The 27,842-nt window shown below is 49.6% G+C and overlaps 5 protein-coding genes across 5 annotated transcripts; 4 read left to right on the top strand and 1 right to left on the bottom strand.

Annotated features, from left to right (window-relative positions):
- Positions 1–7,352: 7,352 nt before the first annotated feature.
- On the top strand, positions 7,353–9,671 carry FTJAE_6761 (alpha-latrocrustotoxin-Lt1a; the record flags this gene model as incomplete). Its single annotated transcript, XM_037353407.1, has 1 exon — positions 7,353–9,671. The coding sequence occupies one exon, from the start codon at positions 7,353–7,355 to the stop codon at positions 9,669–9,671; it is 2,319 nt and encodes a 772-aa protein (XP_037206117.1).
- Positions 9,672–10,044: 373 nt separating this feature from the next.
- Positions 10,045–10,865, top strand: FTJAE_6760 (ATP synthase subunit delta mitochondrial; the record flags this gene model as incomplete). The annotated part of the gene is made up of 4 exons (XM_037353406.1): positions 10,045–10,191; positions 10,366–10,519; positions 10,599–10,777; positions 10,833–10,865. The coding sequence occupies 4 exons, from the start codon at positions 10,045–10,047 to the stop codon at positions 10,863–10,865; spliced, it is 513 nt and encodes a 170-aa protein (XP_037206116.1).
- An 856-nt stretch (positions 10,866–11,721) lies between these two features.
- Positions 11,722–13,905, top strand: FTJAE_6759 (uncharacterized protein; the record flags this gene model as incomplete). The annotated part of the gene is made up of 2 exons (XM_037353404.1): positions 11,722–13,403; positions 13,545–13,905. 2 exons carry the CDS (start codon positions 11,722–11,724, stop codon positions 13,903–13,905), a joined length of 2,043 nt encoding a protein of 680 aa, XP_037206115.1.
- A 2,228-nt stretch (positions 13,906–16,133) lies between these two features.
- On the bottom strand, positions 16,134–17,142 carry FTJAE_6758 (senescence marker 30; the record flags this gene model as incomplete). Its single annotated transcript, XM_037353403.1, has 2 exons — positions 16,134–16,615; positions 16,719–17,142. 2 exons carry the CDS (start codon positions 17,140–17,142, stop codon positions 16,134–16,136), a joined length of 906 nt encoding a protein of 301 aa, XP_037206114.1.
- A 7,739-nt stretch (positions 17,143–24,881) lies between these two features.
- FTJAE_6757 (uncharacterized protein) lies at positions 24,882–26,558 on the top strand (the record flags this gene model as incomplete). Its single annotated transcript, XM_037353402.1, has 1 exon — positions 24,882–26,558. One exon carries the CDS (start codon positions 24,882–24,884, stop codon positions 26,556–26,558), a length of 1,677 nt encoding a protein of 558 aa, XP_037206113.1.
- Between the last annotated feature and the right edge of the window lie 1,284 nt (positions 26,559–27,842).

Raw genomic sequence — 27,842 nt, 5'->3', positions numbered from 1 at the left:
CGGATGCTTTGTAGATTGTTTTAGAAGAAACAACTAAAAACACCGAACAGAATAGAACAAAACAAAACAAAGAAAGGGCGGGAGAAGGGCGAGGCAATTATTTGAGGGAGCAGAGAAAAAAGAGAGAGACGAGGGTGGCCTCGGGTCCCGTCTTTTTGATTTATTAATAAGGTAAGCCTTGTCAATCGGCGCGAAGCAACGAGAATGGAAAGAAAAATGCAGGTGGAAATGAACGAAAATTGACGGGAATACCTGACGCTACAGAGAAGATGTGAGCGAAAAAAAGGTACTGGCCGACACTGGGCGGAGGTCACTCTCAGGTTGGGGCCAACGACGACAAGGAACGGGATGAAATTTAGGGGGGGCCGTTCCCTGAGATACCCTAAATTAAGAGGACGATGGGCGATTTGCCGTGCCAGGAGCGGGTAAAAAAATGGAGTCCTGTTGACCTGGGCCAAAGAAATTTTACTAGCACGGGTCAGAAGCAGAGGAATTGACTGGCCTGACTGACTGGCTTGTTACATTTCACAGGGCGCCATGTGCTAAGGGCTCAGGGCAGGGCTTCAGGTAATACGCTATCACCAATTGATGCTGAGGTGTGAGTGGACATGACTGACTTTGTTATTGACTGAGTGACTGACTGACTTGAAGTGACTGACTGATGGAAGCCAAGTTTCGAGTAAGCCCCAGCCTTAGCCCTCCTGAGGAAGATGAATTCCTGGTTCACGGCATATTTTTGCGCCCTTTTTTTCGTGTCCTCCTGGGGCTAGGCATTTCGATGCCTAGATCGATCCATGGCTTTTTCCCCCTGCTGACTGGCTGACTTTCTTGTCGCTGCCAGCACCTCGAGAGAGTAAATCAAGGTGCCAAAATAAGCTGGTCCAAAAGCCCGCTGAAACATACTAAGCTCTACCTAATTCTTTTTGTCACTTTCCACACAGGTACTGAGTTGCTAGTAACTTTTCTCGTCTCCCCTAGCCGCGAAAAAAATAAAAAACCATGCCCTGTAAATGACTTGCTCCGCTGCAGACGCTCCGAATCGAGTCCGCTTTTCCACGGCGCCGAGAAAACAGAGCAGCCGTATAGGATCCATTTCGATTCAAAATTACAGATCCAATTCTTGAGGCGAGCATTTACGCATTCCGAGGTCCCAATTTCGGTACGCAGACCGCTCTCAAGTTATTCAGCCCAGTGCATTTCTCCCTTTTCTCTACAGTACAGCAGTACGGTACGTGGTCGACACCATCCCCTCTGAGGCTTTGTCCTGTCAGGGTCTTCTCAATTGACTAGTGGCGCCTGTCAGCGACGGCCAAAGTGAGATAGAGCGTAGATCCACGCTGTTCCGTACCCGAAAACAGGTCGCCCTGATCTACTGTGTGTCACACCGTCCTGACTCTGTCCTGACTCTGAGAGGCCTGAGGGTTGTCGGGCAGTTTCAGGGTCACGACTCGCTGCATCGTATACCGTGTGAAGATGACAAGAGAGGCGCTACTTGCACTGCCCTCCTCCAAGCCTCATGCTCGCATAATCGCCCGCAACAAAATACGGTATGGTACAGTAAAGTACTGTACAGCACATTAAAGTTCTGCATCTTCCTTTCCAGAAGCAAACCGCCACAGAATTCTTGACCGTTGATTCATCATCCACCCTCGGCAAGGCCCACAATGGAATCGTCGCTTGTACTTGTGAACCTCCACTTCCCACCAGTTACGAAGCGTGGTTTTGGTCGTACTAAGCAAACACCAGCCGCTTTCATATTCGAGGCGGTGTATCTGTAAATCGCATAGCACAGCATTATTAGCTGTTGTTGATGTTGATGTATGTATGTTGCTGTCGTGTTGTATTGGTCATTTGATGGCTTGTGACTGACAATCAGTCACTTTGCCAACCAAATCCTCAGATGATAGACATTGACTTGACACACAACTTGCTTGTTTCAGTACGCAGTCACCCCGCGCAAGGGACCCGTTAGCCTATCTATGCCAGAAGGGTTGATGCGCAAGATGCGCCACAGGCCGCTTTGTTGATCTTTTGGCTGGAGGTTTGGTCTGTCTGTAACAGGCGTATGTAGAGGCGTCGACAAAGCCTCGTCTGGTCTATCTCACGCACGCCTTTTATCAGTGTAACCATGCACAATGCACAAAGAACAGCAACACGAGTTGAGTTACCTTTCATCGCCTACATACTTTCTTTGCCTTCTCAATCAGGCTTTGTTGCACTGAATATTGCACGTTTCTACTCTTGGCTAACCCCAAGCCGTGGGGGTACAGGCCACAGAGCACAGCAGAGCAACAACTGATCCAGACCTGATGCTCGCCTCGTCGCTCTTCAACTTCCCCACAATCACCTGTTCCGTTCATGACAGGACTGCCTTTCTACTGGTGCCATTTCCGCTCTCGCAAGCTAAGCTGCCGTCTGCGTCTTCGTCTGCGATCTACCCTTGCTCCAGGGACGCACGCAGTAACCGCCTTAGGTGCCATGTTGTCTCTCTCCAATCTGCATCAACAGCAACCCCTTCGTCCATCCACCAATTGGACCCTTCTCTTGCAACCAGGCTCGTGAGCTCTCCCACGTCTGGCCCACTTGCATACAGAAATGCATGCAATGCAAGCCAGAAATCCCCCGATGACGACAGTTTGGCATGGCCATGGCCATGGACGTGTCTTACTGCTAGCTAGCCTATCCATGTGCCCGCAGAATCAATCACTGGACGCATGAAATCCGAGTCAAGAATCCTTTCAGATCCTCAGAGATCATCTCTCAGGTTTATTACAAAGGACCCTGAAACCGACTAATATAGCAAACAGAAACAATCGTCTCTCTCTCTTGTCTCTCAAGTTGACAGATGAAACGGCTGTAGGGTCCTTTGTACGACCTAAGCTGCGCGATATCCGAGCTTCTCGTGACTCGCATCACTTCGTTTAATACTGCGACGATCATGGAAGGTGTCTGAAACTGTCCAATCTTATCTGGCGCTGTTTACTGATCGCCAATTGCCTCGGTCTCTTCCCGTGAGTTGGAGCTGCATGCAGGCAGTGCAACCCCCCCTTGAACTTGCTTGAGCCTTGAGCAACCAAGGAATGACAGTCGGGGTCTCGGTCTTTGCGATAACGGACCTGTCTGATTTGATATCAGTTCTCTACTGGCGGCTATGTCAATTGGTACGCGTAGTATCGTACATACAGCAGCACATTGGCCAAGACTGGACAAGCTGGTTCACTCTCACTCTCACTCTCTGGCTTCCTTGAACATTGACGCTCCGCGCTCCTCGTCACGTTGACCCGTCCTGCTGGGCACTAACCCCGCGTTGTGAAGTCAGACCCCGCATCTTAAAACAATATGACAGTCAACGCGGTATCAGCGCGTAGCTGTTAAATTCGCATGTTACTCTGCTGTGCTTATGTTTGTTTGAGAGGGTGTCTTCTGTGCTCTCGCTCATGCAGCCCAGATAGCCTTCTGAAGTTGACTGTCCAGTGTCCTTCACCCACAGCCCACCCACTCTTTAAACAGGGCTCTGACATCGCGAGACTCCGGCGGTGAACATGCTATTTCTTTACGTTGTTGAAATTGCGGCTGGGATCACGAACAAGAAAACATCGAGCTACAAAGAGGATAATGATCACGAGATGACCGCCATCATGGCAACAATGGAGTCAGCTCTGTGCATTCAAGATGCTCAGCATATTACCGCTAAGCAGTATATGGGATAGCCATTAACAGGATATTCTGAGAAGTCGTTTCGATACACTTCTCGAATTCTAACTGCATCCAACATACCTACATAGACTTTGATCTAGCTGGTTTGGAGACCGAGCACATGGATCTCAAAAGTATCGCATTGTGACACTGGCGAACGCTGAAGAGGGTGCAGATGCATTTATCTACGGGAGATACCTACATTGATCAACTAATGCTCATCAAAGCAATGTCACCACCGTGTAAGTCCTTACCCGCACCTCGCATATCGACCCGCATGCCGCAAAGCTCCATCTCTCTGCATCGTCAAACAGACCCAGGTCTCGGCCGGTTATACCACTGGACTGGCCCGACTCAGAGGACCCATCATCTCATTGATTTTGCGCCGAAAACAGAGAAGACTGTTGCGCGGTTTTTTGGCAAAGGAGGTGTGGACTGCTGCATGATGGGTTGTACAGCATTCGATGGAGCTGAGGAGGTGAACTGGACTCTCATCTCATTTTCCTTTGTCGTTCTCCCTACCCGGTTCCTTTCATCCTGAGAAGAGCCGACCGCCCGTGAGATGGCTCGATGTTGATACAACCGCGGGATATGGGTGCCCATCAGAAGCCACATCTACGGATACAGATTGAGGAACAAGCATTCTTCGTCATGCAAGATGCACCCTCTATGACGATGACGGTGCCGGTCTTGTTGCCGGTTTTGAATCTTTGCTTCTGTGGTCAAGTTGCCGATCAGGGACGGGACTTGTCTTGACATGCCCTCCTAGATCTCTGCCAAGAGATTGATGTTCTCCGAAGAGGGCCTGAGCTTTTACAACCTCAGCTACAGCTCTCGATATGGTGGCTGACGAGGCTGAATACCGACGGACAGACAGAAATTACTTTTGAAAAGTCTAACGGTCATTCATTAACAAGTGCTTGCGCGCCGGAAACTTCCTTGCTCTCCCTGCTCGAGGACGAAGCCATTGTGGGTTCCTGAAAATTTGCTTCCCGTCCAGACTTTCCTAGACCAACAGCTTCAAGCTTGAACCTTTTTTTTATTGACTCTCTTCATCGTTCTCGGTCGGCTAGTGTGTCGCGATGAGAATTGGCTTGAGTACTTTATGATACTTCCCCAAGCCCGAGGCTTCTTCCACTTACCGACGAACCGTCGAGGCAGAGCTCGTAAAATGCTAATAAAAGTCAATCGTAATTTCTCACAAAGAATGAGGTTCAGCCACAGTCTGACCGCGAATTACGGTCTCGTCAGTGGAGACCTCATCGCTTTTTCAGCTTTCAGCCTTCTTCTTTGAGTTCTGTAACTGTTGTTGAGTTCCCACACCAGCTTGAAGGTGCAAGTTCTGGCTTTGCACACTTTGGTCTCCTCCGATGTTTCCCTCTCAACATGGCTGAAACTGTGATGCAATTCACTGCTCAGAGTGTCTTGGCAGGGGCTGGGTTTGAGAAACGTTAATTCCACTGCAGGTACTGTGCGGTAACATGCTGTAACAATACAGTACAGTACTGTAGTTATTGGGAAACGGGCTTAGGTGTATTTGCCAAGAAGGAATTACGCAGAAAGGTGAGATAAGCACAGCTGAACTTGTTTATGCTGCGCCAGGTTGATGATGAAAAGTGAAGATCCGTGACGCCATGAGCCACTCCTGTTGTCACGACGATGCCCAAAAAGCTACGTGTATTCCGTGGCAAAGATAACTCTGAGAGTTTCACTTCTCACCCATCACCAGAGACGCACATGGAAGATCTCGGGCCTCACGGATCCCGGGGATCGTCAACTACCAGCGGACTCTCGAAGGCCCGAAAGTCCATGGAGTACGGAGTACGTACGAATGGTGGGTTCCAGCGCATTTGATGGGTTGGATGAAAGCAGGCACAAGAAAGCATAAACGTTACCTAGCCGACTTGTCTTGTTTTCTGCGACGTGTGAGGTCATGACAGCTCAGGTGATCGGCAATCGTACAGTCCGCGTTTGAGTGCCGAGTCAGCGAGTCCAGATTTTTTCCTGTTTATTTGGCTTTTGCTTTGGTGGTGATGTCTGAGAGGGAGAACCCGGTTCCTCCGAATCATATCCGGCTCGGTTATACTTTCCAGACGGAAAGATCTGGATTTATGGTCGTTTCGACATATTGTCGTCATGGACGGAGGGGAATTTGAGGGGTTGTCTAGTGGATGAAAACGACAGAAACTGAGAGACTGCCTTTGGAGTACAGGGTAACTTGTTTGTCACGAATGCTTCACATCACACAGGAAAGGTCGTTCACCAAGTTGGATGATATTTGCACCGTCGACTAATGTCACAGTCAATTGGATCATCCCATAAGACCCTTATGATAGATCTCTTTCGTCTTACGTGAGACTCATGAACGTTCAGGGTCCATATTCGTATCACATGAATGCTGTGCTTATTCTCAAGTGTTTGAGGCACACGTTGCAAGCAGCAGGGTCAGACACAACTGACTCTGTTGCTCCAAGAAGGTATCATAGGGGCTTGAACGGAAAAAGTAACAAACATATGAAATATATTTCCTTATAGTGAATATATACAACTATGATACCATCTTAATCTCATCTTGGATGATAAGAAGCTTAATGTTCCTAGATTATTCACTGCAGAGAAACCAAAGAGTTCAAGCATACAAAAGCTCATGCTCTATGGATTCAGTATATAATGTCACCACAACTGACGTCTCACCTGTGAACCCAAGACTGGAATTCACGTTGCCTTTGTTTTGGAACAACTTCATACTCACAAAGCGAACCACAATGATAAGGAATGAGTGAGATGTCCCAGGCACTATTACAGGGTCACCATAAGTACTACTTAGTTGATTCACATAATTTGGGTGTCCGTGAGATTGACAGTGAGTGTGTTCATCAAAGCATATCACCACCAATGTTAAGAGGGAAAGGCCTGAACCAACTTCCGTCAAAATGCGGCATCGGATATTGTCATTATTGCCAACTTCCTGCCTACAGTGAGATAAAGTTCGCCAAGAGAAGACGGCTCGGAGTGAAGCGCCAACACGAGTGAACATTCCTAGTATTGGTGGTTATGTGCATGGCAGTCTTAGACAATCTCATGTTAGCACCCTCATCATGAGATACAGCATGCCTAAGAGAACGAGCTTGCACTGATGCACAACGTTGAAGGATGTCGAGAACATAACCGGCGAGAGACTGTTCACTCAAAGATCGGTTGCTTCTTAGTGTTGATTCTCTATCAGTAGTTGCCACTTTGCTGTATTGGCCATACGTGCATGATGGGACTTTACAGTATGCAAAGCATTGTGATATAAGGAGGAAAGATTCCTTGAAAAAGAAAGCATTGTCATTACACTTGATATAGCCGTTGATTGAACCAAAGAAACCTGATTGACTATACATACTGGAGTTTGTGTCATGGCTTACTTATTGGTTGTACTAGGATCTACTAGAGCCTAGAGGTTACACCAATATCTTTGCTTCTCCTAGGCTCAAGCTACATGCAACTAAAGCTTGTACCTATAGTCAGGCTCCCCCTCACTAACTGGACTCCATGACTCCCTTGAGAAACAAGTCACAATTATGATCAGGGTCACCAGAACCCGAGCAGTGAATCGTTGGTACCATTGACACCTTCGAGTCTGATATCAGTCACACAGAACGAATCGCGCCATGGCGTCAATGGAGACCCTCCCGATTGAGGCAATCTACAACATTGCAGACCTCGTCATAGAAGAGGCATTTGATGAAAACGTCTTCGCAAAAACCCAATTGGCTCTGGCCCAAACAAATCATCATTTCTATGATATCGTCAACCCTCGACTTCGTGCAGCAAGCTATTGCTGGGCAGCTCGAGAGGGGAGAATAGATATCCTCAAGAAGGCACATGAGAATGGCGCGAATCTAAGCGGGACTGGGTCGATGAGGCCTGAAGAGAGAGCAACACCTTTGCACTACGCCATCAAGCATGGGCATCGTGATATCGTCGAATACCTCGCTGAGATTGGCGTGGATCCCCATGTACCAGCCAGAGGAGTCTGCGATTGCTGGAGTGATACTGAGCCCGTAAGGCCTTATGCCCTTCACATGGCCATCCGACATAGTGGTTTTGAAGGGGCTGAGAAAATACTTGTCAAGAAGCTAGGAGCATATTGGACATTTCAGGGAACATCAGCTTTGGACCATGTTGATCCTCACGATATCAGTGACAGGGAAATCATCGACTTGCTCGTTAAGCTGCCCGGATCAAGACATGCTGCTGATGCATTACGGTACGCTCTCAAGTGGAACGAGCCTGAGCTTGTGAGCCGTCTGCTTGAGAGGTCTGACATGGATGCCTCTGTGCCTGATTCCGAAGGCCAAACTCCTCTCTTCTGGGCGATTCAGTACAAACGAGTAGATATTGTCGAGTTACTGCTCCAGCGTCAAGAAGTTAATCCCGGTACACCTAACAGGAGCGGCTTCACCCCCTTACAGGTGGCTGTTGGCGTGAGAAGTTTACCGCTTGTCGAATTGCTCCTCCAACGCGAAGAAGTCAATGCTCGACTGACTGACGCAGGTAAAGCCAGTGCCCTCCACATTGCTGCCGCGCGTGGGGAACTAGAGATCGTGAATCTCCTCTTGGAGCAAAACGGTCTTGATGTAGCATCCCCTGATTCAACAGGGAACACTCCTCTACACTGGGCTGTCAGAAGTCGTGACAGAAAGTACCATCCAAGTTTGGTTCCGATATACGATGATGATGAAGACAACGACGACGACGATGAAGATGACGACGATAGTTATACTCTCGACGAGCCACCTGGGTACAGAGAAGAAAGCCTCGCCATCATCAAACGATTACTAGCCAGACAAGAGGTCAACGCGGGAGGCCACGATCAAGATGGACTGACCCCTTTACACCACGCTTGCTTGACAGCAGATTATGAAGTTGTGGCGCTCTTACTTCAACGTCAAGATGTTGACCCCAAAGCTCGAGCTATAAATGGGCAGACACCTCTCCATCTGGCAGCATCGCGTCATCAGCGAAGTGCAAAGAGGATAATGGATTTGCTTCTCCAACAACCCGGTGTTGAGATAACCGAGGTAGATCACGATGGTCGCACTATCCTGCACTACATATGTGGCGGGTTCGACAAAGAGTACCCAGTCCTCGATCTGATCGAGACCGTGCTTCAAGTAGGCGTCCCGCTTGACCAGGAATCTGCGAATGGTTTGACGGCTTTCCACCAAGCACTCTGCAGCGGGTATTGGAGTGTAGCCCTGTTTCTACTCGACCGCGGTGCAGATCCCATGGTTTCGAGGCGTTTCAAGTACAATAACAGCCTGCTGCATATCATCTTGAAACATTCTGACAGCGACGATGGAAAATGCGAACTAGTCGGCAGGCTCATCGAGAAAGGCATTGAAGTCGATACTTACACTGACTCGCCTGTTTTAGATCCCCGGTTCAATGAGGACGACAAGATCGAAAACGTTATAGGTATACGATCTCCGGATATTCTTGTTGGCTCAGATTGTACTCCGCTCTTGTTGGCATCAACGCGCGAGTACAGCCTCAACAACATGAAGATGCTCCTTGCGGCGGGAGCAGACCCGAGTGCGCATGTCATAATCAGAGATGTAGAGTTTGAGGGCAAGACGAATGGTAATCGTCAGGCGTTTCTGTCCGGAGTGTTTCGCCATGTCTGGGAGCCTTTTAGCCAAGGCGAAGGTGAACTCCTGGAACATGTAGATCCCATCGAGGTGTTGCTCCAGTTTGGTTCACGGCTAGATTTTGATGGACCAGCGGATAGTCCCCTCCAGGAAGCCTGCAAAGTAGCAGAAAAGGGACAGTTTGCTTTGTTGAAGATTTTGCTGGGCTTCTCCAAGGCAAGGAATGTTAGCGAAAGCCATGTTGATGAGTTAATCTCCGCGTATAAGGACAAGACGGAGTACGCTAAGATTCACGAGAGGCTGAAATCTTTCAAGAAAAGGGAATTCGTCGATTAGTGTTGTACTTTGGCTGGTTGAAGCCGTTGGTGTTAGGCAGGGATCATTGAAGTACCGGCACTTTATCGACGTAATGTAATATCTATCTATCAGTATAGCAAGCAACAGGATAGCAAATTTGACAAGAAATATTATAGTTAGATAACTTTGTTTCACTTCAAAGATAGAGAGAGTGTAACTGTTCTCTGTCGAAGGACTCTGAAATCGGTTGTAAGGACAAAGGGTGTCATGTGACATAGCACGTGCTCATCATGGGGATCGGATTTTCCCGCTAGCCGAATCGCGAATTGCTGCTCCGGCAAAGATTCGTGCCAGCGACCGACCTCATTTGAGCTCACCCAAGCAACAACCTCATCCACCAGCTCAGCCCATCATGAACTCCTTCCGCGTTGCCCGTGCGGCTCTCCGAGCTCGCCCCTCCGCCATCCGAGTCCCTCTCCAGCGAAGAACCTACGCCGAGGCCGTCCCCGACAAGGCAAGATTCAGCGAACCCCGTGCCCCGGCTACGACTAGGTTTTGCGTACCGAGCCCGACTGACCGTTATCGCAGATCAAGCTGAGCCTTGCCCTCCCTCACCAGGTATGACACCGCCCGCGCGATACCCGGATCGACGAATACGATTGCAATTGGACCCTTACGATGATGGCACCGTCGCCAATTGATTGATGCATGGGAGCTAATTGCCGCACCGCAGTCTATCTACAAGTCCCAGGATGTCGTCCAAGTCAACATCCCCGCCGAGTCTGGAGAGATGGGTGTCCTCGCCAACCACGTTCCTTCCATTGAGCAGCTGAAGCCTGGTCTGGTTGAGGTTGTCGAGGAGTCCGCTGGCTCCAAGCAGTTCTTCCGTACGTCATAACTCACAGATCCAGATCCAATATCCAATTGCCCGAGGTCGACAAATCGCTGATGGAATTTCTGTCTTAGTCTCTGGTGGATTCGCTACCGTTCAGCCCAACTCCGTCCTCAGCATCAACGCTGTTGAGGGATACCCCCTTGAGGACTTCAGCGCCGAGGCCATCCGAGCCCAGATCGCTGAGGCCCAGAAGGTTGCCAACGGCAGCGGAAGCGAGCAGGATATTGCTGAGGCCAAGATCGAGCTGGAGGTGGGTTTCAGACGACGACATATGCTTGCAATCGAGTTTACTGACGAGGGAACAGGTTCTCGAGACCCTGTCTGCGCACGTGAAATAAGTGTACAGCGAGTTTGTTGTGACGGAGGCCCTTGTACATCAATATTCTACCCATATTTAGCACGAAAAGCTGTGACAATTGATACCAGTTCTGGTTGTGCTCCTCCTAAATTGCATGCCCGGACCTCTTTTCCCTGTTCAGTGACTCCTTCCTTCTGGATTATCTATCTTTCAGTGACGTTGATAGGTAATGAATGCAATATTTAGTTGACCCAGCGCTGTAAGGCATTCCACAACTTCCACACCTGCAATTGTGAGGTAGGATGGACTTTTCTCTCCCTGCCATTCACCTCATGCTCCTGATTTGTGACTCCTACCTACAACATGCCACCCCTTTCCGCACCTCGCATATTGATACTGATACTCTATATCGACTACTCGAACTTGTGGGCTATCGTTGGTCGCCGTCTTCCTGCTTTGTAGCAGTGTCGCATGGCTTCTGATACGATTAGCCAATATCTTGAATAGCATTCCATCCCTAAACTCAACAACACGTTATGATCCCTCCGGGAGTCGTCGGTGATCGTGTTCGCCAGCTCCAGACACTTACCGAAACGCAAACCGCGAGTGGGCGACCTTCTGGCACTTCTGAGCGATCGAGTAGAAGCACTACGATCGGTTAGGGACCAGGAGTGGCCAGTGGGAACAAGACTCGTACATCGAGAGACACACTTCCGAGACAAATATCCTCAACTCTATCGCAGAAAGATAATCCACGGCTCAGTGCTGTCAGGGGCTCCAGGGGAAGAAATGGATCAACGAAACCAAGTGTTGCTGGCTTCCGGCCTAGGACGAGCTATGGACGAACTACCTCGAATCGACCGAGCCAGGCTCTTCGATACTCAGCTAGTACAGACATGCTCCCTTCAGAATCTTTCATGTCCTCATACCTTGACTCGACAAACCGGTCTCGTACTGCAAGCTCCACAGAGAAATGCCAAGATGCGATGGACATCCTTGAGCAGTACGGGATCTCGAGACCCTCAGGATGGTTCTCGGATGGCGACGCAGGCACGCCAGATCAAATCAAACAAACGAAATCGATACTCTCGCAGATCTGTCACTCGTGCGGTAACCCTCTCGCTTTTGAACGGTATTGCCCGCACTGCGGCCACGATTCTTGTATGAAGTGTACGGGAGAGACCCCTGGACAACCCCTTGGCCACAGGGTTCTCAACAGTTCAGTACAGTATCAAGAACACTCTTTCATAGGCAAGATACCTGAGCTGCCAACACAAAGTGAACACCCCGAAAGCGAACACAGTCACGCCGCACGTACTACAGTTGATACTACTCATCGTCGTAAGCTCTCAAGGTTCGCATCAGAGCCAGATACACCAAGGACATCCTTTAGAACCAAGACGCAATCTCGCCAAAGACCGAAAACTGATCACAACACCCTGAAGCCCACTCGGAAGAAGACGATTGCGGCACCAACAGAGATCTCTAGCTCAGTGAAGAACAACCCCTTTTTTGTGGCAGACAGGGGAATGAAGAAAGAAGCCCCAGAACCTGAAATCACGACGAGATCAGTGCAAGTGGAACGTAAACCCAGGCCCTCAGACTGTGTACCTAATCGTCTCAAGTCCAGCTCGCCCCGCGTTTCTCATATAGAGGAACAATGTCCCGACCCTGGTTGTAGAGCTACACACGATGGTCACCATCCAACGCGGCATAGCATTGGTTGTGCAACCCGGCGTAGTCTAGGAACACAAGTTGCTGAAGGCAACGATTTGGATATGATTGATACAGATAAACATAACCCTGAAGAGAAGAAGCACACACAATCACTGAGGGACTCACCATCCCGAAGCAAGTTACAGATGAAAATTGACCAACTCTATCATCACGGACAAGATCTCCATCACTCACAGCATATCATGGAGCATTTATCAGCTGGTGTGCAGACTCTCGAGTCTTCTACGGATGAGAAACCCACGAACGGGCAAGACGGGCGCATGCGGGCGGACAGCTACGGGTTGAGGGTACAGAGTCAACCTGGTATTGGCATCGATCACTCCTTGAGTAGAGACGAGACTGTCACAGTGGCAAAAGACACTATCGAACACAATCTGAACAAAGAACCGGCAGTGCCTGACGAGATTGAGCCACAGCCACCTAATCTTACCGATTATCACAAGGGGGATCGGCATCCGAGCCCAAAGTCTCATGAACCCCATGACGATACCCAACCTAAGGATGCCCATTGGATAAAGCATCCTATCAACAATAACAAGACCCATGACGCGCCGAGAGACCACACGAGAATACTGAATTCACAAACAGCTAGTGAAAAGCCCGTCTCTCAGTCCAAAGGACCGAAGAAAGGCCTCAAGACCTCACCAGAGGCAAATGAAAGGATTGCGCCACAAGCTCAAAACAAGTCCTTGTCAGAAAAGGGTCACGATGCTGATCTCGACTCCAAGAAAAGGTTTGGCAAACTTGACGAACTCGTTCTTGAGGGCAAAATGATGCCCAAACCAGCTCCACGTATCAACAAGGACACTGAAAGACCGAAAGCCGAGGCTACCGGTATCTCGTCATAGAGGACGCAGTTAAGGAAGGTCGATAGGTCTTCAGAGCAGCCACGAAGTCAGCAGCTAACCCCTTCCCATGTCGAGAACTGGAGGCGTGAGCTCAGCAGTGTAAATAGTCGTACGCCACTACCTGAAAAAGACAGGAAGGATAGTTGCTTCAACTGCAATCCTACTCAGTCATCATCGCCTAAGCAAACAGAGGGTGGTTTTCAGATCTTCGTTGAAGATGAGTCACATAACAAGACTGAGAATGAATTGAGTGCTGCCTTCGAGTCACCCATGCCTCGACTCAAGGTAACAGACATTGAGCATTCCCTGGCTCGCAAGAGCGTCGAGCAATTGTTGGCGAAGAGTCCACAGCCACAAGAGATAGAAGCAGCAGAAGAGCCAAAGAGTACGAGACTCCCGAGCATAACAGAGGATCGACCTCGCAACGACTCTGAGATGTCAACATTGATCTATGACCCTAGACCTGTGATGCCTTACAACCACATGTGTGCTTAGCGAGCTCGCTACATGGACCTCAAGAGCCAAGTTGACGAGCTTGGGCTCGAATCAGGTCGCCCATCGCCAGCGAAACTGGCCCAGGGCGTGTGTTCCCACCCCAATGGCGATGTTGACATTGAGGGCCTCACAGTAGTGATGCATCTTAGAGGCAAGGATGACTTGGTTATCAATACAGACTTGAAAGATGGTCTACAGGAACACATGAGGCCGCGATAGAGCAGAGCTCCGCAAGCGCAGGAAGGTTAGAATGGTCAGGATAGACCAGACCGGACCGGACGTAGAAAGTATTGCTTTTTTGATAGTTTATTTGTTATTAACTTCAGTATTGATACACACTGACCTATAAAGTTGGAATCATCGATCTTCATTGGCCTTGAGGCTTCTTCACAATCACATCGTGACTTGAGCACATGAGAGCAGTTCGTTCGTATGTCAAAAGCCATGACACGCGCACTGACAGCAAAGTCAAGGACGCTATCGGCGGAACAACATCCTTCTGCTCCATCCTCCAACCTCAACGGCGTTACAGTCCAACGTCAGCAACCGTAGCGAAACTCTAGCTGTCAGTAGTAGTCAGCCAACAGGGACGATTCCACGGCTTCCCGGTCTAAGCCCCGGGCCCTACTGCAGCCTCCCCTCTTCCCCGGTTTGCCAGGTTTTGATGCTGAGAGGATGTGCCAGGGGGTGGCCCGGAGCAAAAATCCTCTAGGTTCTGAGAAGCGGTGACAGGGGGGTGCTGGTGTTCTTTTGGTGTTTTTTTTGTATGCATAGGTAGGGCTAGGGTGTTGAACCTAGGGCAAATCGACCTTTTGGTTTTTGACGTGATAGACCTCTATGTAACGGAGACAGGATTTGGAGTGTGACTGTTGTCTTGTGAGTGAGGCGAGAGCAGGGTGTAACCTAGAACATGATCGACCTGTGCTGCGTTTTGGCGAGCATGTTTGGAGATAGGATGCTGCCTGTTTGGCCAACTAGGGGCATACACGAGATGTCAAAAAAGCAGTATGATCTCACTTGGGAGTAGGGATGAAGCGGATTTCGTCATGTTCGAACGAAACGAACCATTATAGCAAGACGGAGGGCGTCTGCGGCGGACCAAGTGTGTGTGTGCGTGTGTGTGTGTGTGTGTGTTCTCACATTGGATTCTCATCAATTCCACTGTCGCCATGAGTGAATACTGCATTTGAAGCGGTGAGAGAAAGAGAGAGAGAGAGACAGGAGCTGAGTTGTCGGTGAAACCCCTTCATTGTCTTTCCTTGCGTGCTGTTAGCGAAAAAGCCAACCTCATGCAATGCGTGCTCGCTATGTGCAGGAGAACTTGTAGTACATATGCAGCCGTCAAAGGCACAGATGCCAGCATCGAATTCCAAACTGCATCTGCATCCTTTGCCAGGGGGTCCCATGTTTGCTACGGAGTATACACCTAGCCATCACATATACTTCTCTTATGCACGTAACAACGCAACAGACATGGAAAAAAGTTCCGACCACGCAGAGCTTCACAATGTGAGTGAAAGCGGTCAAGGCGCTGAGGGTGACAGCGGTGTAAGGGAGAACTACACACGAGTCATTGAATGCCCTGGAAGTGTTACTCGGTAAACAATACACTTGTGGGAGTTAGTGGACCTTGGATCCGGCAGTTGAGAGAGCTAAGCAGCTCCGTGTCTCATGATAGGTACTCCATCCATCGTGCGGCGTTCAATAGTCAGAACGAGAGAGCAAGAGAAAATAATATTGGGTTCGCAAACATCACAAGACCCCCGGATGTGCTCCATGGATCATATGTAGGCAAACATTGGCGAGAGTCACGATTCATAAGCACTGTGTAGCATCCATCCTAACGAGCAAGCAAACAAGGTTGCCTGCCCAAATACGGATATCATGGAACGACCCAAGCGCCAGGGACATGGTCCGTCCGGACCCGGGTTCCAAGTTCCGAATAGGTCCAGAGCTTGAACCACAACGATAGAAAAACAGAAGCGAGGATAGAACATGTCTATGAGAGGAAGATCCGGGCGCTAGCAGATTATCAACCTGGATGGGGTACAGAGGTACGATGTATCATTGTCAAAGCCTCAGGGACTTTTAGTGCGCGTTAATCCAAACCTCCTCAGGCATTGCAAAGGTCTGTGCTTTCGTTGCTCTGTCTCTGCGTCTATAGTCGGGAATGAGCTGTAACAAACGATTCGGTGCCTGTCAGCACTTGTCGCTGTCAAGATCGAGTTCTATAGCTTGAAATCGTTGAGCCTCAATCCCCGGATTCCGACGTCCACCTTGAACACATGACCACCGTTCTCGCGGCTCGATCCCTCGCCCTCGTCGTCCTCGGCAGTTGTTATGACAAGCTCAGTACCGACAAAGTGCACGCAAGTGGTGTTCTTTGTCGGCACTTTGACCTCTCCAACAATCTTGGCTGTGCTGGGATCGATTCTAATGACACGACCCTCTCCATATACAGCTTGCCAAAGGAACCCGTCTACATCTACACGGAACCCGTCGGGCTCGCCTGAGCCATCATGATTGTAGAAAACGCGCTTGTTAGAAATTTCCCCAGACTCGATATTAAAGTCAAAGGCATAAATCTCTCTGGCGTTTGAGTGTGTAACATATAGTGTCTTTCCATCAGGAGACCAGCCTGGCGTGTTGGGAATTGTCATGTTAGGTAGCTTGACCTCACGTGACTTGGCGTCCATTAGATAGACCGCTCCTAGATCCAATATGTCAGACTTGATGAACAAGAGAGCAACGTAGAGTAAGTGGACAGGGTCATGATGTCGGTGCATCGTTTTGCTTTGAGCAGGGTAGAGTACCTTCGGGCTTAAAGGGACCGAGTCCAAAGTCAGTCATTGTACCCAGCCAAAATCGACCAAGAGGATCCACGCCGCCATCGTTACTTCGCATACGCTCATTAGCGGGTTCCTCGAAAGGCTGAATAAGTTCGTATGTCTCCTTCTTAACGTCGAGAATAGCCAGTCCATACTTGACGCCAATGGCGATGCGTTCCTGGGGATCAACCCCAGCAATGTTTGCTGTGACAGTAGGGCATACGTCTAGTTGGATGGTTTTAAGAGACGAAGGGCCTTCAGCCACCTTAACATAATGCAGCCTCTTATTGCGGATATCGACAAAGCGTAGATTGCCCGTTGCTTCCTCATAGAAAGGTCCTTCGCCCAACAAGCAGTGTGTCTCAAGCCAAGGCTTCTCAGCCGTCCATTGCTGAATATTGGCACTCATTGTCAACAGGCTCTGTACGGGTCTGACATCCTGTTAGTTTTTACGGCAGATTCACTTGAGAATAAGGCTTTATACCAATCAGTAATGGCCAATGGTGGGCGGGGTTGAGGTCAGGATGATGCTCTATGATGTATGAGGGGAAATCGAGCTGGCCAGAGCAAGCGAAGTTGAGAGTGGGGAGCTCTCGTAATGTGTTGGGATACTCCGTAGAGGGCTAATGAAGCATATGCGAGTGCATCAAATTTAGGAGAGGGAGGAAACAAATTGGAAGTGAAGCAACTCCAAAAGTGAAGATAGATTATCTTTACGGATAAATCCAACGAAAGGCCCCTCATCCGGTTCGGCACGGATATCGTTGAGTGTGCTCCGAAATCAACTCCGGGCCCGCCGGGCCTCAGATCCGGTCTTTATGTATGTTCTTCAAATCGCCATATTCAGACGGCCTGCATCGATTTTATATCTCGCAGAGTATGGATCTTGGTTCTTGCTGCAGCGGAATTCCACTTTCAGTCTCTGGAAGGGCCGTGGTGCCTGTATGTCACTCAGGTGAACAATGTGGAATGGACTCGGCCACACAAGTGGTCCAACCAACATGTTGGCTTGTTGTGGCGTTGTCTGACCAACACGCTGTAACAGTCGATCTTGCTTGGTGAAAGCCGCGAACCAGACTGTCGGGACGTATGGTGTCGCGCAAGAAACGTAATTGGGCAGCAGAACTCGATTAAATTGTGCACAATCGTGGTGCGCGCTTGCGGCCGTGTGTGTCGGGTCTCAAAGGCGGCCGCAGAATGCATACATAGGTACGGAGTAGTAGTAGGTATTAGACGCGGATTCCTGAGTGCGGCAGCTTGTTTAAATTGCCGCGCTCATCACTGGACAGAAGAACGATAAATACTCAGTATGGTAGCGAAACTAACCACCGCCTCGACTGTTCACTCTTTCTTAGACTCAAGCCTTCATCCAGCAAGTCTCAGTTTTACTGTGGGCTCTGGAATTCTGGTGTTGTTCTTCTTCGAGTTGTTGCACGTGGGGCATGATCAAGATCGTTATGGCCAACCCCCACGCTCTTCAAAACTGCAACATAGTCATACTTGAACCTTTCCCAGGACGAATACCGAAACTCCTTTGCATCCTACTTCGATGACTCCTTTCACCAACATAGGTAGCTTGGTCAGGATTGTAAGCGAGCATGACCAATGAAGGCCTTCTACTCCAGTTGAAAACCTTCTCGCATTCTCACATATGCACGCCAACAACGCACTGACGTGGTCCAATTCACCCGATTCGAACAGAAAGCACACATTCACAAAGCATCGTGAGTTGAAACCCAAGAATGCTTTCAAATTTGTCAGATCTTCCCTCCGGTCGCGGAACCATCAGGTCGTCATCGGGCAGCAACACCACCCTCATGGCGAGCAAACTGGAACGTCAAAGGACAACGCATCAAGTACAGCTCAACCTGCAGTTCTCACGCATCTGTCGGCCGGTCAAATGTATGCAAGCGAGACACACACTCACACCGCCCTGCTTTGAAGCAGCAAAGATGCTGCAGCAGTAAAAAGGAGTGAAGCGGACGCGGCACCGTTGGCTGACAGATGCCTACCAACTTTGTTACCCGCATTCACTAGCTATGCAGTGTGTGTGCAGTCGTTGGTTAGTGGTGCATCGATGCTGTGCTGCTGCATGTCGTAGATGCAAGAGTGGGCTTCTGCATGAACCAGGCCCAAGCTATACATCTTACTGTGAACTATTTGGCCTCGGCTATACTGACTGGTATGACACCTCGACCTGCTTGGCCTTCAGTTGTTAGGGTCGTGTGGGTAAACTCCAAGAAATACCACGCTGCCAGCACATCCTGGGCCACGACAAGACGCAACGCACGACAGGGCAGGGCAAATTAGCTGCAGATGCAAATGCATGCCATAGCTGTGTACAGATGTTCGTTGATTAGCTAGAAACGTTTTGCCTGGCTCTTTGACCCCTGGCTGCTTTCCCTGACCGCTCGTGGTCACGGGAGGCGTCGTGGGCCCACGATCGCCGCTGCTAGGCCGGGGGATAGTTGTCGAGGCTGAAGGGCCAGAACATTGATCTCCTCTGCACCCTCTGCCCTCCTTCTCAGCACAAGCGCGAAGCGGTATAGAGTTTCGGGGAATAAGGACACGTCTGCAGCGTCTCAGCATGGGTTATGATGTCGTCGGACTTTAACGAGGTGATAGCTCGAAAGGACAAAAAGGTTGGTCATCGCTCCGAGGCAGGGGTGGATAGCGCAAAGTAAATGGCGGCGACTTCATGAAAAATAAACCTGGGAATATCATCATTAGCTTTGGGAGATGGGCGGAGGCCGTATCATACGAAGAACCGAACCAAAGACAACTAAAGTAATTACTAGGGACGGGCCGGCGTAAGAATGGGGAGGGCATTAACATGGGACGTCTGACATAGCAATTGACAAACATGCTTTTCGGGTTGATTGTAGAAGCCCATAAGCATCAAGGGATGGGGGCTGATCCTGACCCTGGCGACACACTTGACTTGTTTCATGCCTTCTCTTCAGCCTCGCAGCTTGAGTCGTCCTTGTGGGCTCTGTTGGCCTAGTTACCAAGCCACTACTTGAGCGAGTCCTGCAGGTTGATATTGACGGTGACAGCCACGCAGATGTCTGTAGTCTGAATGTCGAGCTTCATCTGAACAATCCGAGGAAGAGATAGGGGTTTTACCAAGAATCCTACCCCACACTGATAAGACCGCCACCTCATAAACCTTTTAATTATTGCCTCTTGTTGATATTCAAGGCTTTCGTCTACCTATTCTTTTCAACGATGTCTCGCGGTCGACACCATGATCGAATTTGAAGTTGTTGTAGTGCCGCGACGCCGTGTGGTACGTATCTATGGCCATGAAAATGAATGAAAACAGAAGCCATGCCGAAATGGTTGGCATAAGCACTTTTCAGTAGTCAGGCTGAAGGATCGAAATGATGTAGCAAGACTTGAGCCAGAGACTTCAGTTTTGGCCAGGGGGCTTGGCCAGACGGCATTCACACAATGCCAAACACTAAACACGCCCCGTCCCGCGCCTCTCAACGCCGCATCGTGCCGCTGAGCAGAATTTTGCTGCTCGGTGTGATAGCGTTTCAAGTCAACCTTCGTCCAACATTATTGACGTCTAGTCAACCTCATTTCGCTTTCGAGGCGGATTCATTTCCTGGGGAGTCTGAAATAAATCACCATGGGCACAATCACAGCGACGTCACACCACCCCTGGGCCGCACGCATCTGTGCGAGGTATGCCAATCTCAGATCAGCTAGGTAAAGCCAGCCATGTCAATATCTGTGATTGTTTGCTTTTTGTCCATTTTCATGACTGGTCAAAGGATGTTGGAGTGAGTTGTGCACGCTAGTGCTTTGGTAGTCTTGTGCTTGCAGGCGAGGGGATAACTACCTTAGGTATTCTGAATTGTCTGATGGTACACAGGTTTGTTTTTGCCGCGGCAGCGCTGAAAGAGTCTGGCTTAAGCCTGCGGTGACTTGTAATGATGACCTAGCATTCTTGACTGCGGCACGATCTAATCCGCCCGTCCTGCGCGTGACATTGTCGATAGGTACGTAATATCGCGTCTGATCGTGGAAGCTTGCTAGACTCCAACCATTGCCCCGGTACGCGCGCCTGTGCCAGTAAGAGCTCCGACATCCACTCAACGCAGATTGGCTCTTTCCATTAGAGACAACTGTCATGGATGGTTGCATCTGCACGCTGGCGGGCCTTGCAGCTCTGGACCAGGACCCCTTCCCCGGTAGAGCCCCCTGGCTATGCAATTCACCGTGACCCGTTAAGAATGCTGTCGTCGTGCGCAATGCCAGTGCGTCGAGGGCCGCTCGTTGCACCCACACCCACCCCTCGGCCAATGTACCGTATATCAACGCTCCAGGGGTTTTGGGGGAAGAACATCGTGAGCACGGAACGGTCAACAAATATGAAGAAGTTCGCATGGTCTCTGCCATGATGGGAGGAAGATAGTGAAAGCCCTCACAGCATTATGAGCGCACTCTTCGAGGCATCCTATAAATGAGGCCCAGGAGAGGGGAAGGACCGTAGACGAGTTTTGGTCTGTGAAGATGTGAAATGCGTATTGGAATCAGTCTTGGCGATGCCAACAACGCGGCGTCGGAGTGTTTATCGTAGAAATGGACAGTCACAAGAGTCCAGGGGGGTTCCGTCTTTCCGCGCAAGAAATGGTGCATGACATGGCATGTCGTGGCGTGAGACGCGTGCAAGTTTGAGTTAGAAGAGTTGAAGTTGAATTGTCGTTTGCTGCGGATAATGATTGAGATGCTCGGAAAGGGTTTTCCATGATTGAATGCATGGAGTACGTAGGCGAGTAGATATTGAAGAAGGTGATGTTGAGGGGAATTGCTAATTACGGCACCAATGTACCTGCTCTTCTCATTTCATTGATGCCTGTACTACCCAAGGTACACAAGGTAACGACAGCTCTTGCGTGACTGCCAATTTAGTAGACAGCGGCTATAGACGAGCTGCCTACCGTAACGGGTTCCTTCCTTCCCTCAACCAAGCTCAAATGATTGACGATTTGCTTCCTGCCAATGGAACTTCTATCTCACATCAGAATTGATTCTTCGGCAGATGAATACCTTGGGAGTGCATTTTCGCTTTTGATACCATCGTCATCATCAACATGGAACGGCAAATTATCCAACTGAGTCGACTTCTCTTCCTTCACCTCAAGGGGTGTCTCTAAGAATACTTACAGTCTACGGCCTTGCCTCCATCTGCAGCCCTGCCCTACCTTGGCTTCCAACGTCTCTTTTATGTCTCAGTCACACATTTCAGGGCAAGCAAGACAATGCAAGTGACTGCTGTCTTGTGCGGATTCATGGCTCTCTGTTATTCCGGTTTGGGTTTTGGTGGGCGACCCTATATGCAATGCCATGTCATCATGAACGACAATGATCTGCTCTGTATGCGAGCTTGCAACATCTGCATCCCATTCGAGGCCTGCAAAGCTTGCCCACATCAGCTCGAACTCCGTGGATAACTACAGTTTGCACTTTTGCGCACTTTGGCTTTGGGCCATGAGAAAGAGAGAAAAAAAGGAAAACATATCGACTAACGTAACACCAGTTAATTAGAACGCAATCAACCGCTCAAGGAACCAAGACCTTGCAACGACTAGCCAGGGTCAGTTAGACTAAGGTCCGCACCACCCAAAACCACGGACACGGGGCGCAACGACGATCTTTTGTTTCTTTGTCCCATCTGATGCTCAGCTCTTCCATGCGGGACTGGGTATTCCCGTACTGTACTGCAAGTATGTACACTGTATATTGGCTAACATAGCGGTATCTATACAAGTGGGCTCGCCCTTGTCGTCTCTTTTCTCGCCTGCTTTGCAACTCATGCCCAGCGTTGCTTTTTGAATTTACACAAGGCGCGTTACTGCTACCGCGTCTATGTACTACGACTTTATCTTGGCCAAGAGTCTCGTCCTCAGACTGACTTACAGCAGATCCATGGTCCACTTCTTGCATTGGCTAGTCGCCCACCAGAACTGACAATGGGACCTTGCCATCCTGTCACTCACTTCATGTCTACTATGTCTTCTGGCATATATACATCTATCTTCATCGGAATCTGAGAAACGAGATACGTATAGAAGGTGCTGATGGCGCTTGGGCTTGGATATAGACGGGCCGCAGTTGATCTTGCACGGGATCGATGCAGTGCTCTGATCGGAACATCACAACCACAACCGTGCTCACGGCTACCGCACATACTACATTCTGCGGATACGTACACATGGCATTCCCGTTGACCGCTCTAGCTTTCCTTGGTCTCCGGATGCTTGGGTTGCTAGCCCGCCAGCCAGTTTCTAAGCTAACTATCCGTAGACTGATGGCGGTGTCCAGCGAGTTCAGTTTAGTTAGCTGCCTTTGCTTTGGGATGATGCGAAGCATCCAGAATTTTTCGACTGAGGCCTGCCTATTTTCCCAGCCTTGGTGGCCTCGTATGGTTCTGCGACCATTGAGCCCTGCAGTAGAGATTTTAACATTTATTGATACATCCGCAACCTTCCACATATCATCAGTTGCAGATATTAAGATCCAAGAAAGCATGAACTGAGCTCAATTCGCTTGTAGACTACACCGACTACCCTGACACAGAGAACGAAGGATTGAAAAAAATTGACATGACGGCAAAGCTACCGGCAGCTCCCCGTCTTTAGGGACCCCCCCAGTCTCCTAAGCCTTGCTGAGGACCTGTTGTCGCGGAGTCATGGTACGTACACACTACTCTTAGTCTTCATGAACCCCCCTGGTCAAAACGCTCCCCGGCATTAGCACCATTTCATCTCATGAGAGCTTGGTTAGCTTGGTCACAGTTGGGCCCTAGCTCTGAACCCCAGCTTAGTCTCAAAAGCTAAGCACGGCTTCTTTCGCTAATGTGTTGACCGTGGTCATTGCGGGACTTCTACTTTGGATGCCCGGGCCAGTTCTGGGGGCTTGATAAGGGCTTGTCGCCGTACCAGGACCAGCTCAAGGCTTACATGGTTCGTACCAGAGCAAATAAAGAAATACCACACAGTGTGGCCCTGGATTACAATAGCCCCATCCTAGGACAGACTCGCTTCTCGTACCTAGATGTTTTCTCTTGCTGGCGCCGAACAGACATCTTACATCACTAGAACTTCCCTGTGCCTGACACTGCTCTGTTCTTCCTCCATCTTTATTACTCTTTTTCCTTTTTCTATTCTTACGGCCTTACGATACCAGGCTATACAGCTCACTAACAGTCTTCCCATCCACCGGCAAGGCTTGTTCTTCGTTGTTTAAGCCACGAAACTACCGTCTGCATCTGCATCTGTCCAAGTTCTTCGCATTTCATCTCAAGCGGCTGTAAGGTCCTCTCCAGAAGAGGTGACGTGGGCGACGAAGTACAGTACAGCATAGCCAATAATTGGAATTGCAAGGCGAGAGGATTGCTTGATACCTTGGCTCCATTCATAGCCACACAGCATCGGCCATTCAGAACGGGAAGTTGTCTTTGAGGTGTATGATTTGCTGGCAGGCCTGTACATTTGAGATATATCCCTGCCCCCAGTATTGGCTTTCGGCAAGCACACTTGCGTGGTTCATCTTCACCTGCAACCTACTTCCGAGTGTGCTAAGTTGGCTTCCCTTGAATCAAGCAAAAGTTCAGACATCGCGTTGTGCGGTTCATGGTCAGGACTTGTTGCTGATTTCATCCCGGGTGACGTATTGGCTTTTCTATTCTTCAGTACCAATCCCTTGTTTTAACTCGGCTTGCGCAAGAGTGTTGATTATAAGAGGATTCTCAGAACTCTTATAGCATTACGACTCGCTTGCTTCCCCTCTGAAGCTCTGAAGAGTCTGCCTTAGTATTGCTTCAAGAGAGGACTGTTTGGGTTATCTTCCCATCCCGTCCGCATCAACAAACCATCCAATCTGGCGATTCAATCGACAAGCCTGTGGTCGCAGGCACAAACATCTCAGAGCAGACCCGGATCTGCCGCAACAGATTCGACCGGCGCATCGCCTAACTCTCCACGGACACCATCGACACCAACCTGGCCTTCCAGAGACTTTAGTCTATCGAAACAGGCTGCCAGCCAGGACAATAAACCACCATCTTTAGAAAGGCTCGGGGAGGGTCAATGTGCCGGCCTTCGTGGCCAGGTGCGCACAGGCGGTCTAGTCCCAATGTCGCATACTGGACCAGCATCTCAACATGCGTCACGTCGTTCTTCGAGGTCACCCTTGGGAGATGACCAAGTCTCGCCTTCCTCAGTTCGACACAGACAGCTCAGTGACCGCGATCTGCGCCAAGATGTGAGCAACGTTCCTTATACAAATGGCGACGAAAGATTACAGCAGGTTCCCCAAAAGACCCTTGGTGTCCATAACATACTCAACCCTATGGAGCCACGACTACTGGCTTCAGGGGGTAATGGTCATCTTCCTCCAACAGCTCGCCCTTCTGAATCCGTGACACCAGGCCAGGCAGTTGGCTCTGTCTCTGGGTCTTTTGCCGGCGCACGAGCTTTCCCGCCAGCCCAGCCTGCATCAATTTCTCTTCCAGGTACGCCATTAGGGCCGATGACACCTATCGGAGGACCTTCGTCAGGACGCAATTCCCCAACAGCTTTCCCATTTCCTGCCGTGAATAGTGCAAGACCAAGGGCGAGCCCGACACAGCATCCCCGAGCCATAAGTGTTAGTCATGTGCCATCTCGTGAATCTGATGGGCGGCAGTCTTTACACGGCTTTTCATCTGCCAAGCGACCGTTTGAGGACATAACGCCGGAAGACACCAGAACCCAATATCCCCATCTACATCCTCTGACAGGAGCACCCACTGGTCCTCCCTCAGCAATGTCGGATCACGGTAGGATGCATTCACAGCCGCTCGCTTCTCCTGGGACACAAGCTCCTCTCTCTACTTTCCCCTCCAGCCATGCGCCGGGTCGCACTCAACCGCCTCTGGGACATTCTCAAATTTCATATTCTCCTAACATGCAGGCTGGTCGGCCCTTCCCGAGTCCGGGGCCCCCAAGCGAGTCCGCCTCGCCATGGTCAGAAACACTGCGGAGACATGGGATGGGAGGGTCGCTCTTTGGCGTCGAGGGACAGCAAGCCATGTTGGCACTTCCAGGAAGCGAGGCACCTATCCCTGTACATATGGACTTTTCGCAAGCGTCCAAGAAAGCAGACGAGAAGAGACAGAGAAATGCAGTGGCTTCGACAAGGCACAGGAGGAAGAAGAAGATCATGCAGGAGGAGAACTCAAAACAACTACAAGAGCTTCGGGATGAAAGGCGGCTCATGGAGATACGGATCGACGAGTTGACTGAACAGCGGGACTTCTACCGTAAAGACCGTAACCGTTTACGAGACATTGTCGCACAAACGCCATCAATAAGTAACTTTGCTGCGGGACCTCCTAGTCCTACTCTTTCAACAAGCAATTCTTATGCAGAGACCGGGTCATTAGCATCAGGGCCATCTGGATCCATGAGTTACGGAGATGTCCTATCGAACGAAAGACCAGCCCAACGCCGTCGAACCGATGACCACCCTGAATATTCACTTCCGCCATACGGGTCCCCTGCGAGCGGCCACCCGAGTGCATCTCCTAGTGGACTACCTCCGATGCCTATGCCAGGTTATGGTGGGCCATCACGGCCATCATCTGCGGCATCTTCTGCGAGCGGTGAAAGGCTGCCGCCGCTGAGAGTAATGGAAGGTCGACCTCCTACTGGCCCACCCCCCGGGCCAGGTGTTCAAGAGCAGGATCCGCGAACTGGTCAGTGGGTTCACGTTCAGCCTCGAGTTCCAGAGACTGGGTGGGCAACAAGGGACACTCACCACAGGCCTTAATGCGATGGGATTTGAGATTTGAGAGTTGCAAGCGTTTGGTGACGCATCACAGTTATAGAGACACAGTGTTCTCGTCTATTATATAATATCGGAGTGGTTCAGGTTTTTGGCACGATTTTGGTAACTCGCGGGTGGGACTTTTGGAAGACGCATCTGTTGGGCAACCGACGAATTTATCGCAACTTGTAATGTTGTCTTGTCGTATCTTGTTTCCTTGTTCTTCGTTCTGATTACGTGTTTTCTGTTGTCCGAGTTCAGCATTGTTTGCATACATGGAGTGCTCATGACGGTTGTGTTGGTTGAAGCATGTATCTTTGTACTATGGGCATGTTTTCACCTTTGTTATTCCGTGTTTCTTCTCAAGACATGGGACGGATTGGACTTCAATATTGAGGTATCAGTCGAAGCTGAGGGTTTCTGTTTGCTTTTACTCCTTTCTACTTGCTTCAGACTCCAGTTGTCTTGAGCTGGGTGATGAGGCTGGGCTCTTCTGCGACCGGATACCCCTGGAGCCTTTGCTCCTCAAACAGTACATCGTCTCGAAGGCGATGGTATACTTGATCAATAAGTACAGGCAGCTGCGCTTTGCAAAAGCGCGCGGCAGAGGAATATCTTGAATTACAGTTATTTGGGGGCTTGCAGCTCAAACCTATGTCTTGAGTAATGGCATAGGTGCGAGTATGGACTAGGACCCATTTTCATTTTGTTGTTTCCTTTGTTTTTTATGAATGGTTACCTAGCTGTTGTTTGTTTGGTTGTTTGCTTGGTTGTTTTGTTATTAGCAAGTCATTTGATACCAGATTGGAATTGTGAATTTAGCTTTGTATCCAATATTTATCTAGCGGAAAGTGGTTTGGGATGAGGCAGGAGTTTCCTCGGCTCTTCTTTGGCTTTCCTTTGTTGCGGGAGAGTGCTTTGGTGAGTGTTACCTGATACCCCGGATCTTTCTAAGGATCGAAAAGCTCTTGAGTTACATAGTATAGTATAGTATAGTATAGGATAGAGTGAGAGACACTAGAAACAAGTGTTTATTCAAGAAGTATTTCCTGCACATAATTATAACTTGGGTATTTGGTCCCTGTGAGACTGAATGACTTTACTATCTGTCGCACGGCTGTTACAAGCAGGTTGCATACAGCGAGGTATCGAGATGGAGAACAGAGACAACAACGTTATGTGAGTGAGAATGAATGGCCGTGATATTGTCATACGTACGGATACTAACTATGTCAGAGATTTCTTCTGCTGGGATACACAAGTGACGTGTCCGAAACAGTTGATGGT

This window comes from Fusarium tjaetaba (genome assembly GCF_013396195.1).
Source record: "Fusarium tjaetaba strain NRRL 66243 chromosome Unknown NRRL66243_c0000133, whole genome shotgun sequence".
NCBI lineage: Eukaryota > Fungi > Ascomycota > Sordariomycetes > Hypocreales > Nectriaceae > Fusarium > Fusarium tjaetaba.
The sequence above is the reverse complement of the archived record's forward strand: the minus strand, read 5'-3'. Positions and strand labels throughout refer to the sequence as shown.